Source organism: Stigmatopora argus, chromosome 2 (genome assembly GCF_051989625.1).
Source record: "Stigmatopora argus isolate UIUO_Sarg chromosome 2, RoL_Sarg_1.0, whole genome shotgun sequence".
NCBI classification, from domain to species: domain Eukaryota; kingdom Metazoa; phylum Chordata; class Actinopteri; order Syngnathiformes; family Syngnathidae; genus Stigmatopora; species Stigmatopora argus.
In genome coordinates this window covers 2,928,729-2,945,817 of record NC_135388.1, presented here as the reverse complement: position 1 = coordinate 2,945,817, position 17,089 = coordinate 2,928,729, and the positions used below count along the sequence as shown (strand labels likewise).

The following is a 17,089-nucleotide window of genomic DNA, read 5'->3' as shown; positions in this document are numbered from 1 at the left end:
TTATATATCTATAAAGAATTATATTGATTTCTCATTTTAATTAAATTAATTTAATAATAGCATTGAATAGTGTCAAAATATACAAACACTATGTTAAAAAAGAATAGCAGATATTCATATTGGTATAAAATAACTATGTTTTTATAGATTAGGAGAATTTTTTTAGATATAGAATTTATTTTTAGTATTTATGTAGCATAGTATTTTTTTACGGTTTTGTTCCTTTTCCATTTTATAGTTTACTATAGTTGAATTTGTTTTTAATTGTACATATATTTTATATTTTTCTCAGATTTTGATCACGATTGAAAATGAAAATAAGTATCTTTTTGTTCACCAAATAAATATATAAAGCAAAAAAATAGTACTATATTTCCACACACAGGCATAAGATTGACAATTTTTACAGAGTTTTTTGCGATTACGGCATAATTTATAGATCAATATACATACAAAATATGAAACTATGAATGTAGCAGGGTGCCTAAACTTTTGAACATAATCAACATTTTTCAAAACTTACCTCATCAGTCATTTCAAACTTTTGCTAAAACAGAAGATACAAAATAAAATACTTTCGACGACAATTTTGCAAAAAGATGCTTTAAATAATTAAATTACAGCAAACGCAATGCAAAGCTATTGCGCAACTCATTCTTATGCCATAAAACCATAACAATCATTTGTATAAAAATATAATAAAAATAATAAATAGCACAAAGATACAAATACATCTTTTTTTACATTATTATGCAGACGAGAGCAGCTAGCAAAATTAGCATCCCAGTGTGGCCTGTCGCTAACGTGGCGCCGCCCGCGACTTTTACGGCGTAGCGGGCTAGCACGCGGCTATAGCCCTGTTCCTCCGACGTGCACGTGTACGCCCCCTCCTGTTCGCCGTCGATGAACAGCAAGCACCCGTGCGGGCTCCACGCGCAAGATTTAGCTTTGCTGTCATTGTGACGCCAGGTGTAGTGGGCGTGGTGAGACCCCGTGGGGCACGGCAGGAAGAACTGGAAGCCGCGAGGAAGTGGTAACGCCACCTCAGGCGTGATTGGGCGACTAACCACTGCAAATATCAGGAAGCAGTATTTCAAAAATATGTGGGAAAAATTTCGTTGTCACAGTAGCAAGAGGGTGAGGATGCAGAAATAGGAAAGGCATTTTAGACATAAATAGATCGGTAATAAGTAAGTTAATAAATACATGAATAAATATATAAATACATAAGCGTGTTGCTGAACTATATATATATATATATATACACATACATATACATATATACATATACATATATATACATATACATACATACATATACATATATACATATACATATATATACATATATACATATACACATATACATATATACATATACATATACACATATACATATATACATATACACATATGCATATATATATATATATATATATATATATATATATATATATATATACATATATATATATATATATATAGACATATATATATATATACATATATATACACATACATATATACATATATATATACACACATACATATATACACACATACATACATATTAGCACATATATACATACATAGATGTACATGTGTATACGTGTATACGTATATGTGTATGTATGTGTGTATGTGTATATGTGTGTATATGTGTGTGTATGTGTATGTATGTGTGTATATATATGTATGTATATATATATATATATATATATATATATATATATATATATATTAACAAAAATTAATTAACAAAAAATTCTGCCAGAAAAAAAACGCGATGTAGTGAAGCCGCGATAATCGAGGGATTACTGTATTCTTGTTTTATGGATATATTTTTATGTCATTATAAGGTCTTTTAAAAAAGAAATTCATATCGTACAAACCTTGACTTGAGTTAACATGAGGTGAAGAAGAGCACAGGCGGAAATTTCCTGATTTCACATCCTGAATGACCTCATCACTGAAGAACAAAACACAAATGTTACAAGAAATTAGTGTTGCAACTTCAAATGTTTCAACTTTGGATGTCTACACTTCCGATTTGACACGTTTACCAAAGTAGCATTTTCGATATTGTGGTTTAAGTCTTTTGAATTTGGGACTGTGACATCCTAAAAAAATGGATGGGGAAATTGTTACAGTTTAACATTTAATAAGATGACATTTACTGATAAATCTGTTTGCTAGTATCGCTTAGTCACATTGAAAAATTGGCAATCTGCCTATTGTGAGTCAATATTCAAATATGTACTCATTCAAATGAGTTCTTGTGAGTCATTTTGTTAAGGCAATCCTCATTGGTCAGTCATGTCATGATGAATGATTGTGTGTCTTTTGATGGATTTTGAAATTGGTCGTTTTGCAATTTTAGCTTTGTTTTGGATTTTTGACAGTCTTTGGGTTGATATTACACAGTCTGTTACTAATAGTGCTCCATAAACAATTCAAATAGCCAAAATCACCCAAAACTGAAAGTGACTTAGTGTCATTTTAGCATTTTGGCCAAATGCTGTATCTCAAAAATGGACACTTTTGCTCTCGTTTTTACATGTTATCTACTTTGGTCGCTTTGTACCAAATACTTATCTAGGGTGACAGGTACTTATTTATTATGTCGCCTACTACTTAGTTATAAGTAGCTGCTACTACTTAGTTATAAGTAGCTGCTACTACTTAGTTATAAGTAGCTGCTACTACTTAGTTATAAGTAGCTGCTACTACTTAGTTATAAGTAGCTGCTACTACTTAGTTATAAGTAGCTGCTACTACTTAGTTATAAGTAGCTGCTACTACTTAGTTATAAGTAGCTGCTACTACTTAGTTATAAGTAGCTGCTACTACTTAGTTATAAGTAGCTGCTACTACTTAGTTATAAGTAGCTGCTACTACTTAGTTATAAGTAGCTGCTACTACTTAGTTATAAGTAGCTGCTACTACTTAGTTATAAGTAGCTGCTACTACTTAGTTATAAGTAGCTGCTACTACTTAGTTATAAGTAGCTGCTACTACTTAGTTATAAGTAGCTGCTACTACTTAGTTATAAGTAGCTGCTACTACTTAGTTATAAGTAGCTGCTACTACTTAGTTATAAGTAGCTGCTACTACTTAGTTATAAGTAGCTGCTACTACTTAGTTATAAGTAGCTGCTACTACTTAGTTATAAGTAGCTGCTACTACTTAGTTATAAGTAGCTGCTACTACTTAGTTATAAGTAGCTGCTACTACTTAGTTATAAGTAGCTGCTACTACTTAGTTATAAGTAGCTGCTACTACTTAGTTATAAGTAGCTGCTACTACTTAGTTATAAGTAGCTGCTACTACTTAGTTATAAGTAGCTGCTACTACTTAGTTATAAGTAGCTGCTACTACTTAGTTATAAGTAGCTGCTACTACTTAGTTATAAGTAGCTGCTACTACTTAGTTATAAGTAGCTGCTACTACTTAGTTATAAGTAGCTGCTACTACTTAGTTATAAGTAGCTGCTACTACTTAGTTATAAGTAGCTGCTACTACTTAGTTATAAGTAGCTGCTACTACTTAGTTATAAGTAGCTGCTACTACTTAGTTATAAGTAGCTGCTACTACTTAGTTATAAGTAGCTGCTACTACTTAGTTATAAGTAGCTGCTACTACTTAGTTATAAGTAGCTGCTACTACTTAGTTATAAGTAGCTGCTACTACTTAGTTATAAGTAGCTGCTACTACTTAGTTATAAGTAGCTGCTACTACTTAGTTATAAGTAGCTGCTACTACTTAGTTATAAGTAGCTGCTACTACTTAGTTATAAGTAGCTGCTACTACTTAGTTATAAGTAGCTGCTACTACTTAGTTATCAGTAGCTGCTACTACTTAGTTATCAGTAGCTGCTACTACTTAGTTATCAGTAGCTGCTACTACTTAGTTATCAGTAGCTGCTACTACTTAGTTATAAGTAGCTGCTACTACTTAGTTATAAGTAGCTGCTACTACTTAGTTATAAGTAGCTGCTACTACTTAGTTATAAGTAGCTGCTACTACTTAGTTATAAGTAGCTGCTACTACCGCTACTACTTAGTTATGTCGACTACTTATTTATCACTTATTCATAGATTATTTATTTATTAGTATTCATCGGTTTGTTTGTTGTTGTTATTGGTGCACTACTACCTACTTATTTATGCCGTGACTACGTATTATGACACCCCTATGTTGAGTACTTATTTATTTATTACTTAGTTATTTGTCTGTTTGTTTGTTGTTGTTATTTGAGCACTTTGTGGTGAAAGCTTGAAACCTCATAAGTGTATAATGACAATCAAAACTTTCAATTCAATTCTTTTTTTTAGCAAGGATCATTTAGTAAAGTGTCACTACTTCAATCCAGGAAGCATTTTGCTCGAAGACTGGCGTAAAGAAGAAATATTTGCAAATATTTCTTGTTAGTCGACCTATCAAGGTGCAAAACCACAGATTACTGCAACTGCAGATATGAATCTACTCGGCCGCAGATGTACTAACACGTTTAGCTGGTCTAGTTTTTACCGAGAATTTCCTGGCAGATTGCGGTTGTGTTGTTTGTTTCACTTTTCGTGACAACGCTTTGGTGAAGTGAGCGTGTGAAACATGTACGCAGGAAATGCTACGAGACCTGTTGGTGGGAACGGGGGCGCAGCTGTCGCCATCCCAGCCGCAGTGGGGGTCTCGTGCCAACACACATTGCTCACAATTGTCTCCGTAAAGTCGGCAGTCGGCCACGTTCATTCGGACCAATTGATTGCCAGATTTGACGTACAGATTCTTCTGTGAAATCATTTGTTACTGTAGTTTGACTGCATTTAGTATGTGGGGAGGGCACACCTTTTTTTTACTCACAGAGAAAGGGTTAAAGATGATGTCGTTGATGTGAGCTCTGTTGGCGAAAGGTCTGTATTCAGCGATGTTGAAGGCGGTGTTGGATTTCAGCACCACTTTGTCCACTCCGCCGCCATCTGGGGACAAATGCCAATCATAGGTAGTCAGATATTGGGGTTAGAACTGGTTCAAAAGAGTGTAGGAAAGAAAGGGACTAGTATTACTCCAAAGTTACAATTGTTTTCCAAAAGGATCATTGATTTAGGGTCTTTTCTGTCTTTTAATTGATTGCTGATCCTGTACCAGCTCATCAATATAAGTGCGAAATTGTTCCCAATTCAGTTTACCTGATAAAATAAAGTTCTGACTACTAACTACTAATACTGCTGCTACTACTACTACTATTACTATTACTACTACCACTACCACTGCTACTAGTACTACTGCTGCTAGTACTACAACTACTACTACTACCGCTGCTACTGCTAGTACTACTACTACCACTGCTACAACCGCTGTTACTACTACAACTGCTACCACTACTACCACTACTACCACGACTACCACTACTACTATGACTACTACTACTGCAAGTACTACTACTACTACCACTGCTACTACTACTACCGCTCCTACTGCTAGTACTATTACTACCACTTCTATGACCGCTGCTACTACTGCTAGTACTACTACGACCACTGCTACTACTGCTAGTCCTACTACGACCACTGCTACTACCGCTGCTACTACTACTACTCCCACCGCTGCTACTACTGCTACTACCGCTCCTACTACTGCTACTACCGCTGCTACTACCGCTACTACCACTGCTACCACTGCTACTACTACTGCTACTACTACCGCTACTACTACCGCTACTACTACTGCTACTACTACCGCTACTACTACCGCTACTACTATGACTACCACTACCGCTACCACTACCGCTACTACTACCACTACTACTATGACTACCACTACCACTACTACTATGACTACTACTACTGCAACTACTATCACTACTGCAACTACCACTACTACTATGACTACAACTACTACTGCAACTACTGCTACTACCACTACTACCACTGCAACTACTACTGCCACTACTACTACCACCACCACCACTACCACCACCACTACTACCACCACCGCTACTACCACCAATACTACCACTACTACTACTACTACCACTACTGGAAATGAATTACTTCATACCGAGTAAATTAGCCTAAAATGAGTGACATTCTTAAAACTAGCTTCTGACATTATATTCTCTAGTTAGCCTTTCTCTTCTCTCGGAAGTTGTATCAAAAGTCCACCTAGCAACTGCCAACACCGAGATCCTATCTTTTTTGTCTGTCAGATCTTGCGCCCATCTCATACCGGAAACTACTGACATGCTAGAATCACATTATTACAACACCAACAGACGTGACTACATCCAGGAACCTTTGCTTCACATACCCAACCAGTGTTGCAAATCCTTTGCGTCCGCACCCATCTGCAAATATCACTCACCCTCTTGCCAGATCTGGTTTGCACTGTTTTGGCAACAATGAGGTGTACTGTTGCGGATTACCCAAGAATCCTAGACGGCATCTTCACTAAAGAGGCCATTTGAACCATGACGAAGATTTTTGGAATTTTTTCCCGTCTGGTTCGTTTGTCCAACCCAGTGTTGAGTTTTTCACGGGTATCGTGTGGCTAACATGATACGGACTTTGAGTGTCAACCCATTGTTTTTTTTTGTACTTTCCAAAACCTGATACTCACTTCGAGACAAAAAGAGAAGCGTGTATTCCTCCGCGAAAGCAGCGTCGGCACGAACGCGGGTGTACGGGTGGTGGCTGACGAGAAGGGGCCCCGAATTGTTCACGGGCTTCACCCATTGCTCCATCTCCGAGTTTTTCTCGATCATTCTCAGCACCGCCAGCGGGAGAACTCTGCTGTCCGGAACGCACTGGAGGAGGAATGTTTGGGTTTGATGCTCAAATGTCACAAGAAAATTGCAATTGGGGTTACTTTGGCGCTCTCGTACCTCCCTGGGTCGGCCCCCCTGAGGGTCCGAGCCACGAAAAGACGAGTTGGTGAAGACGTCTTGGATGTCTTTGATGGAGTACACGCACACGGCGCTCATGTTCCTGCAAGCAGATATATTATATATCACATTATACAAGTATAATGAGATTTAAACCGTCACCACCAAGTGCACAAATAACAACAACAAACAAAGACAAATAAATAATCAATAAATTAGTCATAAATCATCAAAAATAAGTAGCCAAAACTAGCTATGCACAGGAATTTATTTTCCCAAAATAGGGTAAGCCTCTCTACAATCGAGTCTCAGAAAAATAGCTTTGAGCTTACTCAAAATAAACAAGCATAGTTTTTTTTTATTAACTACAAAGAAAAAAAAAGGTAGAATTTTTTTAATGTCGCAAAACTAGATGATCAGGTACATTTTCCTATCTGGCCTCTTGTGTCCCTCCTGGCTTCCCTTTCTCTCGTGACCAGCTGCGTGTACTATGTTATCAACCCTTGTCTGTCTATTTAAACCCTGTGTGTTTGTTAGTCATTGTCGAATCATCAATTCTACCTCGTTTCTTCCACGTCAGGTTTGATTTTGTGATTTTATTTCTAAGTCCTCGTTGTTTTCGAAAGACTCCTGCCTTTAGTATTAAAGTACAGGTGTCAAAGTGGCGGCCCGGGGGCCAAATCTGGCCCGCCGCATCATTTTGTGTGGCCCGGGAAAGTAAATCATAAGTGCCGACTTTCTGTTTTAGGATCAAATTAAAATGAAGAGTACAGATGTATATTAAATTTCCTGATTTTCCCACGTTCAAATCAATAATTGTCATTTTTTAATCATTTTTTCCTGTGTTTTTAGTTCAAAAATCATTTTGTAAAATCTAAAAAATATATTTAAAAAAAAGCTAAAATAAACATTGTTTTAGATCTATAAAAAACTGAATATTCAGGGCTTTTAATCCATTTATTTAAAAAAATATCTAAATATTATATCTAAAATGGTCCCGAGTTGGCATTAATGTGGCCCGCAAGCCAAACTGAGTTCGACACCCATTCGTTAGCCCCTTAAAAATCCTAAAATAAACATTTTTCCATTAGATGTTGAAAAATCCCACCATTCATTCCTGAAAAGTGCATAAACAAGGGTATCCTGCCATTGTTCGGCCTGAACAGTGGTGATGTCCACCATCTCCAAAAAGTTTTTTTTGCTTGCCGGGTCACCACAAAAGAGTTTGGCGCTCATTTGGGACGTCCAGGTGAACTGCATGTTGTTTTTAGGCCCGCCCATGTCTACCTGGAGAGAGGCAAAGTTATCAATTGTCACTGCTATGTTTTCACAAAATACAGTAATCCCTCGAATATCGCGCCTTCAACTTTCACGGCTTCACTACATCGCAGAATCTTTACTTTTTAATTTTATTTTTATTTTTCAAGTTCGTAAAAATTTAAAACAAAATATTTCTTAATGTATTTTTATTTTGTAAGTTCATAAAAATTTAAAAATCTTTTTTAATGTATTTTTATTTTGTAAGTTCATAAAAAATTTAAAATCTTTATTTTCTAATTTATTTTTATTTTGTAAGTTAATAAAAAATTTAAAATATTTTTTTAAATTTATTTGTATTTTGTAAGTTCAGAAAAAATTAAAAATCTTTATTTTTTAATTTATTTTTATTTTGTAAGTTCATAAAAATTTAAAAAAATATATTTTTTAATTTATTTTATTTTGTAAGTTCATACAAATGTAAACATCTCTATTTTTTAACTTATTTTTATTTTGTAGGTTCATAAAAATTTAAACATCTTTATTTTTTATTTATTTTTATTTTGTAAGTTCATAAAAAACTAAAAATATATATATATATATTTTTTATTTTTATTTTGTAAGTTCATACAATTTTAAAATCTTATTTTTTTAAATTTATTTTTATTTTGTAAGTTCATAAAAAAATTAAAATCTTATTTTTTTAAATGTATTTTTATTTTGTAAATTCATAAACATTTAAAAATTCACGCTGAAACTATAAGTATTTTGATTAGCAGTTCTAGGGTCGAGGGTTCGATTCCAGGTCGGTCCAAACTGTGTGGAGTTTACATGTCCTTCCTGGGCTTGCGTGGGTTTTCTCCAGGTACTCCGGTTTCCTCCCGCATTCCCAAACCATGCATGCTAGGCTAGGCTAGCTGGTTGAATACTCTAGATTGCCCATAGCGTGAATGGTTGTCCTTTGTCTCCTTGAGCCCTCTGATTGGCTGCCCACAAATTGAAGGCTTAGTGCCCGAAGTCAGCTGGGCTAGTCTCCAGCACCCCCCACGACCCTTGTGAGGATAAGCGGTACAGAAAACGAATGAATGAATGAATACATACAAAATGGCATACAAAATGTATAATTGTTTCTTAGCTGGATGTTAAGATAATTAATTTGACTTCCTATTCTCGTTAAATGGGAAACAGGAAGTGGGTAATTAGTTGACTGTTCCTGCTGAGTGACCATGTGAGTTGTCTTTTGAATCTATTTTGTTCCTGTTTCTTCAAAAAACCGCTACACCTTCGTCTAGCTTTACTTCCTTTATTAAACACCAGTAAAAGAATTGCAGTTTATCCTAAGCCTAAGCCAAAAATAAATCAAAAGAGAACTTGCTATTTGACCCGGCCTTTTAAAATCTTTTAAAGAACAGGAACTGTTTTTTAAAATACCAAGTAGTACCCAACAAGTATAATTAAGTTTAAAATGACCGTAAACTTTTGTATTCATTGTAAAAATAGTCACAAAATTGAACCAAAGAATGGTTGCATTAGTGCGTGGTTCAATTGCCTGATGCTATTGATAAGATATTTTTATTTTTTTTGCACGGGGTCATACTCACCACGCAGAACTGTGAGATGTATGGAAGCCAGCCACTGTTGCACACATTTAAATCTTTATTCCTCTCTTTGTAAAAGGCGTAGACTTTGTCCTGCAAAGAGTCGTCCTTGTGTCTGCTCAGCACCACACCTACGTAGTCCTGCTCTGCACACAGAAAGAAGCACACATCAACACACACAAAACTCATTTAACAATACAAACTTCACACAGTGCTTAAGTCAAAACAGCCCATCTACAAGTTTAGCTATGCCTGCTTTCTGGTGAATGTTGAAGTATACGTATATTAAAGGAGATATAACAACAAGAAAAAAATGAAAGAAGTGTAGATCGTAATTGATCATCTACCGCTGAGAAATTCTTCCCAATTGATTTTACCTGATAAAAAATACTACTACTACGACTACTACTACTACTACTACGGCCACTACTATGACTACTACTACTGTCACTACTATGACTACTGCTACTACTACGGCCACTACTATGACTACTACTACGGCCACTTCTATGACTACTACTACTGCCACAACTACTACTACTGCCACAACTACTACTACTGTCACTACTATGACTACTACTACCACTACTACTACTGCCACCACTACTACTACTGCCACCACTACTACTACTGCCACCACTACTACTACTGCCACAACTACTACTACTGCCACAACTACTACTACTGCCACAACTACTACTACTACCGCTACTACCACTACTGCTACTGCCACAACTACCACTACTACCACTACTACTACCACTACTACCACTACTACCACTACTACTACCACTACTACCACTACCGCCACAACTACTACTACCACCACTACTACTACTACCACTACTACCACTACCGCTACCACTACTATGACTACTAATACTGCCACAACTATTACGACTACTACAGTACTAGTCAACATAATAAATAAGTACTAGTCAACATAATAAATAAGTAGTCACATAAGAAATAAGTGGTAGTCAACATAAGAAATAAGTGGTAGTCAACATAAGAAATAAGTGGTAGTCAACATAAGAAATAAGTGGTAGTCAACATAAGAAATAAGTAGTAGTCAACATAAGAAATAAGTAGTAGTCAACATAAGAAATAAGTAGTAGTCAACATAAGAAATAAGTAGTCAGCATGAATAAGTGGTCACATAAATAAGTAGGTACAAAAGTGTCTAAGGTGGTTAGCAGCCTAACTAAATAACTAACTAACCAACCAACCAACCAACCAACCAACCAACCAACCAACCAACCAACCAACCAACCAACCAACCAACCAACCAACCAACTAACTAACTAACTAACTAACTAACTAACTAACTAACTAACTAACTAACCTTTATCATGGTAAGCCGGTCCCACTCTTTTCTTTCCAAACTTGCGAACACCCACATGCTCCAGAGATCCGGAATATGTCACAAAGAGCGAGGAACTTTCCTTAGATTCTACAATTGATTGAAAACAACCACAAAATACAAGATTAGTGAGAACGAAAAATGGGTCACAAGTGAAAGCCAAAACTCACCGACAAGTACTGAAGGTTTATCGCCTTTCAAGTTGAAACTCCGGCTGTTCCATTTAAACTTTACCAGGTCGTCAGTTGGCCTGCAGGTGAGTGGAATGTCAGATAGCGTCTAAAAAAAAATGGGACAGGAAGTCAGTGGGAAGCCGTCATCGAACAACGGTTCCCCCGAAGCGTGTCACCATGTCGCAGCACAGCATCTGGGTGCCGTCCGTCCCGCAAACAAAGACCCGGGCGCCGTCCTCTCTTTGGTGGGCCAAGACCACGTCGTAGTCACAACCCTGAAACACATTTTAGGAGGTGTGCGACCAATCGTAGAGTCGCGCTCGTGCGGGAAATCTCACGTGAGGTGAGGCTTGAGGGTCCGGGCACTCGGGCCATCGAATTTGTCTTCCCACGACAGTCTGAAAACGAAAAACGACAAAATTTGCTCAAAAACGAAAAACGAAAAAATTTGCTCAAAAACGAAAAACGAAAACATTTGCTCAAAAACGAAAAACGAAAAATTTGAGTCAAAAACGAAAAAAGAAAAAAAATTAGTCAAATTTGATTGGTCGTGCAATTGTGTCGGTGTGGGAATATGAATCTACGGAGTCATATTTTGTAATATTTCCAGAGAAAAAATGAGATAAAAAATGAAATATGATGAATAATACGTTCATATTGCAATATTACAAGATTCAACTTGTAAAACCAAAATGTGTCCGTTTTTTTGTGACTTCAAAACTATTTTTCATGTAATATCCCAAAATTGAAGTCATCTCCTATGTCAATTTCATATTTTTACTTCTCGTGACCTTTGACCTTTGGCGACGTCAGGTCAGGGTTGAAAGTTTTTAATGTTGAAATGCTTTTTTTTGTTTAGTGGGAATGACTTTTTCATTCATTTCCTGAACCGCTTATCCACAAAAAGTCACGGGGGTGCTGGAGCCTCACTATGGACACCCTGAATCAGTGGCCAGCCAATCACAGGGCACAAAGAGACGGATAACCAATCATAACTAGAGGAAATTTAGCATACAATTAGCTTAGCATTCATGATTTTGGGGATGATGGAGGAAACCGGAGTACCCAGAGAAAACCCACACAAGCCCGGGGTGAACATGTTAACTCCATACAGTGAGGAAACTCTCGGGATCGAACCCTCGACCCCAGAACTGCAAGACCGATGCGTTAACCACTCTACCACCGGGTCGCGAAAATAACTTTTCATTCAAAATATAGTCGAAAGAATTTTAAATGGGATTTTCAGATGGTGGTGTACCTTGAGATTTTTGCAATGCATAAAAATCGTATGCAATTTTGCATGATTTGGAATTATTTCATCATTTCACACATTTTTTTGTTACCTTGTTGGGATTCTGGAAGTCGAATGAGATCAAATTTCTTTCTCCGACAGCCATGAGTGGGTCGTCGTCCCTTTTCAGAAGAAGAAATGTTCGGATTTCCTCGGGTAAATTCACGCTTTCAAGGGTCAATTCTGTTATTGGGACAACAAAGCACGCCTTTGATGACATGGCAATTTAATAAGGGAAGTCACATTTATAGCATGGGTTTTGAATTAAACAAAGACAATGCAAATTGTTTGTTATATTTATTATTATGAAAAAAGAGTCATAACTAGTGCGTTTCTGTTTTGAGTCATTTTCATTTTAGGAATTTTGCTTTTATTAATATCTTACGAATGGATTAATTCCTTTATGTATTAGGTATTTCTAATGAAAAAACATGTATACATATGAAACGAAAAAAAGGGAATGAAATAATAAAGTACAATAATGTAATGGAAAAAAATATACACATTTACACAATACACATACATATATACACACATACACATACATATATACACACATACACATACATATATACACACATACACACATATATACACACATACATATATATATATATACACCAGTGGCGGGCCGTCAGGGCCTTCAAGGCCTTCTCTGCTGGCCTAAGAAATATCTGAATCATATTATATTTTGTCCATCAATACTTATTATTCCAAATGGTCTGTTAGCTTCCTTTCATTGCTTTTCCCCCTGGTTGCATTGCTTCCAGATGTGTTTTCATATTGAAGCATTTAACCAATCACATTTCAGCCATTATTTGTTGCCAGATCAGATCTGCCTCAAAGCCTTCACAATCAGTTATTTAAAAACAAAATAAAAACAAATGAATTCTGTTGCAGATTTCTCTCACAAAGCTATTTTCCAGAAAAAAATGGACATCATTAAGAAAGGGCGGTCAACTCCGAAGCTAGCAAGCCTGTTACAGCCGGGAATATGGTGTGTGCGGCACTTTCAGTGTGCTAACTTAGCTCCACAAGCAAATTGTATATTGTTGTTTTGATTTAAAGCCATTTTCAAAACGGACTATGCCAGAAATATGACAGGACAGGCTCGACTTTCATCATTAGCTTCGATGGCGATAGGAAAGAAGGAAGAAAGAAAGGAGGATGGATATTGTGTAAAAAGAATTTTTGGTGAGTAAAATATGGCCATATTCCTAAATAATATTTCAATTGTGGGCCAAGTTCTGATATCTGAAAAGCTCCAGTGTTTGTATTTAAGCTCCAGTGTTTGTATTTAAGCTCCAGTGTTTGTATTTAAGCTCCAGTGTTTGTATTTAAGCTCCAGTGTTTGTATTTAAGCTCCAGTGTTTGTATTTAAGCACAAAATGCTGCTAGGAAGTGGATTTTACCCCAGTTAAATTTTTGGCGTTTCACCATTGACGTCCATCGCTGTCTTTTCCCGGGAAAAATCACCCCCCTGGCCTGGTTGTAATGTCTCAAAAGCTCCAGTATTTGTATTCAATCAATAAATGATGCTAGGAAGTGGATTTTACCTAATTTTAGTATTTTAGTCAATTTTTTTGTCATTTCACGTATGGACGTATCGACGTTCATCGCTGTCTTTTTACCGGGGAAATGATACTCCGGGCCCGGTTCTGATGTCTAAAAAGCTCCAGTATTTGTATTTAATCAATACATGCTGTTTTCGGCTGGATTTTACCCCATTTTCGGGCAATGTTTGCCCGTACGCCATTGACGTTCATCGCTGTCTTTTCCCGGGAAAATCACCCCCTGGCCTGGTTTTAATGTCTGAAAAGCTCCAGTATTTGTATTTAATCATGAAATGCTGCTAGGAAGTGGATTTTACCCCATTTTTGTGCATTAATTTATTGATTATTTTTATGTGTTGCAGCTGTAGCTGCAGTAGAGGTTTGATAGCCATAAAATAGTTTTTAAGGGTTGGATTGATACATTGAAGGCGCTACCAGAAAATGCACCGCCCGCCACTGATATACACATTCATATACATATATACACACATACACATACATATATACACATTTACACACTTACCTTTTTGTGTGAAAGTCATTCTCGGTAAACTCGTCTGGTCCACAGCAAGAAGCCTTAAAATGAGGAAATAATGAAAATACAGCGTCAATAACAAGTCGGCCATCGTGGGAATTGAACGAGTCGAACGAGATATTTGAGATCAGTACCAGTTGGTTTATTCGCCCTCGCCACGCCCCCTCTTTTGACCCCACCCCAACCCCGCCCACTTTTCATTAATTTTTCATTTCTTTTCGATCAGAACAATTGACTGGAGGAAAGAAAACATTGGCCTACTCAAAGTAAAACAATATTTCTACATAGTCTTCCTACTAAATAATTGAAATGAAAAACAACTTTATTCCTCATTTATATTTAATATCTAAAATATGACTCAATATTTTATATACGTAGGGTAAAAAAAGAAGATCTTCACTTAACGACCCTGAAAACGCTTTAAAATAAACGTTAAGTGCTCAACTGTCCTTTTATATGCAGCAGGTGGCGCTAAAGAACACATTCAGCAATTTAAATCATCTTGCTGTTAAAAAAAACTGCTCCTGCAAAAAGTGGTTTAAAACAAATAAAGCTCAACATTTATTACAGCAGTAATCCATTTTTGCTACCATTACCCTTTTTAAACATTACTCCAATAGAACAAATTAAGTACAAGTCTTTATTGGTTGGCATTTATATCCAACTTTAGTTTAGTGTTAATCATTCCAATTACCTTATTTCAAATTTACACATTTTGAACTCGTGCCAGCAATGTATATTTTTAATTAATCATACCTTGACACTCAGCTTTAAGTGTACACTTGACATTATAAACTTATAACAAATTTGATTTTACTTTGATCTCACAGAAATTGAATTTTAGTGACTAAATTTCAACAGCAAAGTACAACAAAGTCAATAATACTACACAATTCAGAAAAAAATTCTCACAACCTTTAAAGGGAATGACCACAAATGGAGCAGTAGAAAGGTTTCTCTAGTCTTGTGTACTTGGGGAAATACCTAAATATCACAATACTTTAAGAAAATTTGACCCAAAACTGTGCGATAGGAAGGTTTAAAACAAAAACTAAAAATAATTGAAAGCACATTGAAGCCAATTTAATATTTTGAAGCATATTTATTTGATTCCAACTTCAAAAACAGTTCATGTTCAGCCTGGGAAAGAATCAAGGGGATAAAGACGGGAAAGGACAAATACGGTGGCTCAGCAAATCAGTTGTACTTTGGAAAATCCAGGGCTGGAAACTAAGGAGAACAAAATCAAACATTTGCACAGGTACAAATGGAGAGCATGTTCATAGACACTCTTGGAGAATACCTTTCACACGAAAGATCACCAACTTTCTCTTGACGAGGGTCATAGGAAGTTTTGCAGAAGACGTGACGCTTGACAAACATGAAATCGGTTAAAAACTAGTCCATTTCAGCTAGATTTGTCAGGATTTTTTTTAACTAGGTCTACAATGTCTTCTGTGTCTGTCTTGCTACTGCAACCAAGGAAATTTCCCCAAATATGGGATGAAATAAAGGTCTATTCTAAAAAAAAAACCTCACCTTTTTGTCCATGCATTCACGCCGACAGGACACATGATTACGATACGCATCCTTGGGACATTCAGTCTCCTCTATTTGGGGTTGGTCACGTGACACATGGTTTGTACCGGCTCAATTCTCATGTCCACTTTGCATCCAGAAGGAATCTGGATCAAACCAACAAGTAATTTTAAAAAATGTGAATAAAACTTGACAAGTAAATTACGGCAATAACAAACCGGTTTAAATTTGCTGTCGTGGATGGCCTTCAGCTTGAATTTGAATCCATGATGGTGACTGTAACGGATGTGTCGCTCCGCAATGGACCCCAACTCTTTCACTTCTTCGGGGCCGCACTTAAATGGCCTCCCCTCACTCGTCAAAACCCGCTGGAAATGCGGCGAAACACAGCAAAACCACCAACAGTGGTGCTAGCATACTCACAAACTGAGAATTAGCCCTCATTGTGCTAACAGCTAGGAAAGACTATCACACTGCTTTTAACCTAGTTGACAAAGTGCAACAACCAATCACAGAGGAGGAAAAAAACAACACCTGACACCTGTGGCTAAATTAATGCGCCTTAACGACTCATTGGCCTCAGCTTTGTACGTACTAGTCTCAGAATGCAACAAAATACACAAATTAAAAAAAAAGATATAATTCTTCTGAAACATGATCTAAGGATCTGAATTGTTAAAAAATATATGGGTTTTCAAAATAAGTGGGCATTTAATCTACTTTTACTGGGAGGTTCAGCAGTCCAATTTGATTGGACGTCTATCTCCGTTAATGGTAGTGAAACATGATTATTCAATGCCGTTTCTGTGGGTGAAGCAACAAAATTATCTTGACTCCGAGAAGTCGAAAAATGCCATGTGAAGGAATTGTCTGTCCTAAAATGGCCGCCTAAAAGGGAAC

At 36.5% G+C, this 17,089-nt stretch overlaps 1 protein-coding gene across 3 annotated transcripts; it reads right to left on the bottom strand.

Annotated features, from left to right (window-relative positions):
* Positions 1-345: 345 nt before the first annotated feature.
* LOC144090128 (semaphorin-7A-like) lies at positions 346-16,711 on the bottom strand. 3 transcript variants are annotated; one of them, XM_077621459.1, is made up of 16 exons: positions 16,408-16,711; positions 16,190-16,335; positions 14,639-14,691; positions 12,615-12,745; positions 11,610-11,669; positions 11,448-11,546; positions 11,269-11,377; positions 11,081-11,188; positions 9,739-9,881; positions 7,989-8,167; positions 6,881-6,983; positions 6,616-6,802; positions 4,861-4,976; positions 4,637-4,788; positions 1,893-1,969; positions 346-1,069 (listed from the first exon to the last, which is right to left on the bottom strand). In XM_077621459.1, exons 2-16 carry the CDS (start codon positions 16,237-16,239, stop codon positions 741-743), a joined length of 1,896 nt encoding a protein of 631 aa, XP_077477585.1. In that variant the 5' UTR covers positions 16,240-16,335; positions 16,408-16,711; the 3' UTR covers positions 346-740. The 3 variants fall into 3 exon arrangements, with proteins under 3 accessions (XP_077477585.1, XP_077477575.1, XP_077477593.1); XM_077621449.1 differs by lacking the exons at positions 16,190-16,335; positions 16,408-16,711 and having other exon boundaries at positions 14,639-14,761; XM_077621467.1 differs by lacking the exons at positions 12,615-12,745; positions 16,190-16,335; positions 16,408-16,711 and having other exon boundaries at positions 14,639-14,735.
* Positions 16,712-17,089: the final 378 nt, after the last annotated feature.

Excerpts from the sequence above, each read along its gene's own strand:
- LOC144090128 (XM_077621459.1), bottom strand. The coding sequence starts at position 16,239 with ATGCGTATCGTAATCATGTGTCCTGTCGGCGTGAATGCATGGACAAAA. Across the intron at positions 11,670-12,614 it reads ACTTCCAGAATCCCAACAAG|ACTGTCGTGGGAAGACAAAT; the intron begins GTAACAAAAAAA and ends TTTCGTTTTCAG. Across the intron at positions 1,970-4,636 it reads GCCCCCGTTCCCACCAACAG|TGATGAGGTCATTCAGGATG; the intron begins GTCTCGTAGCAT and ends TTTGTTCTTCAG.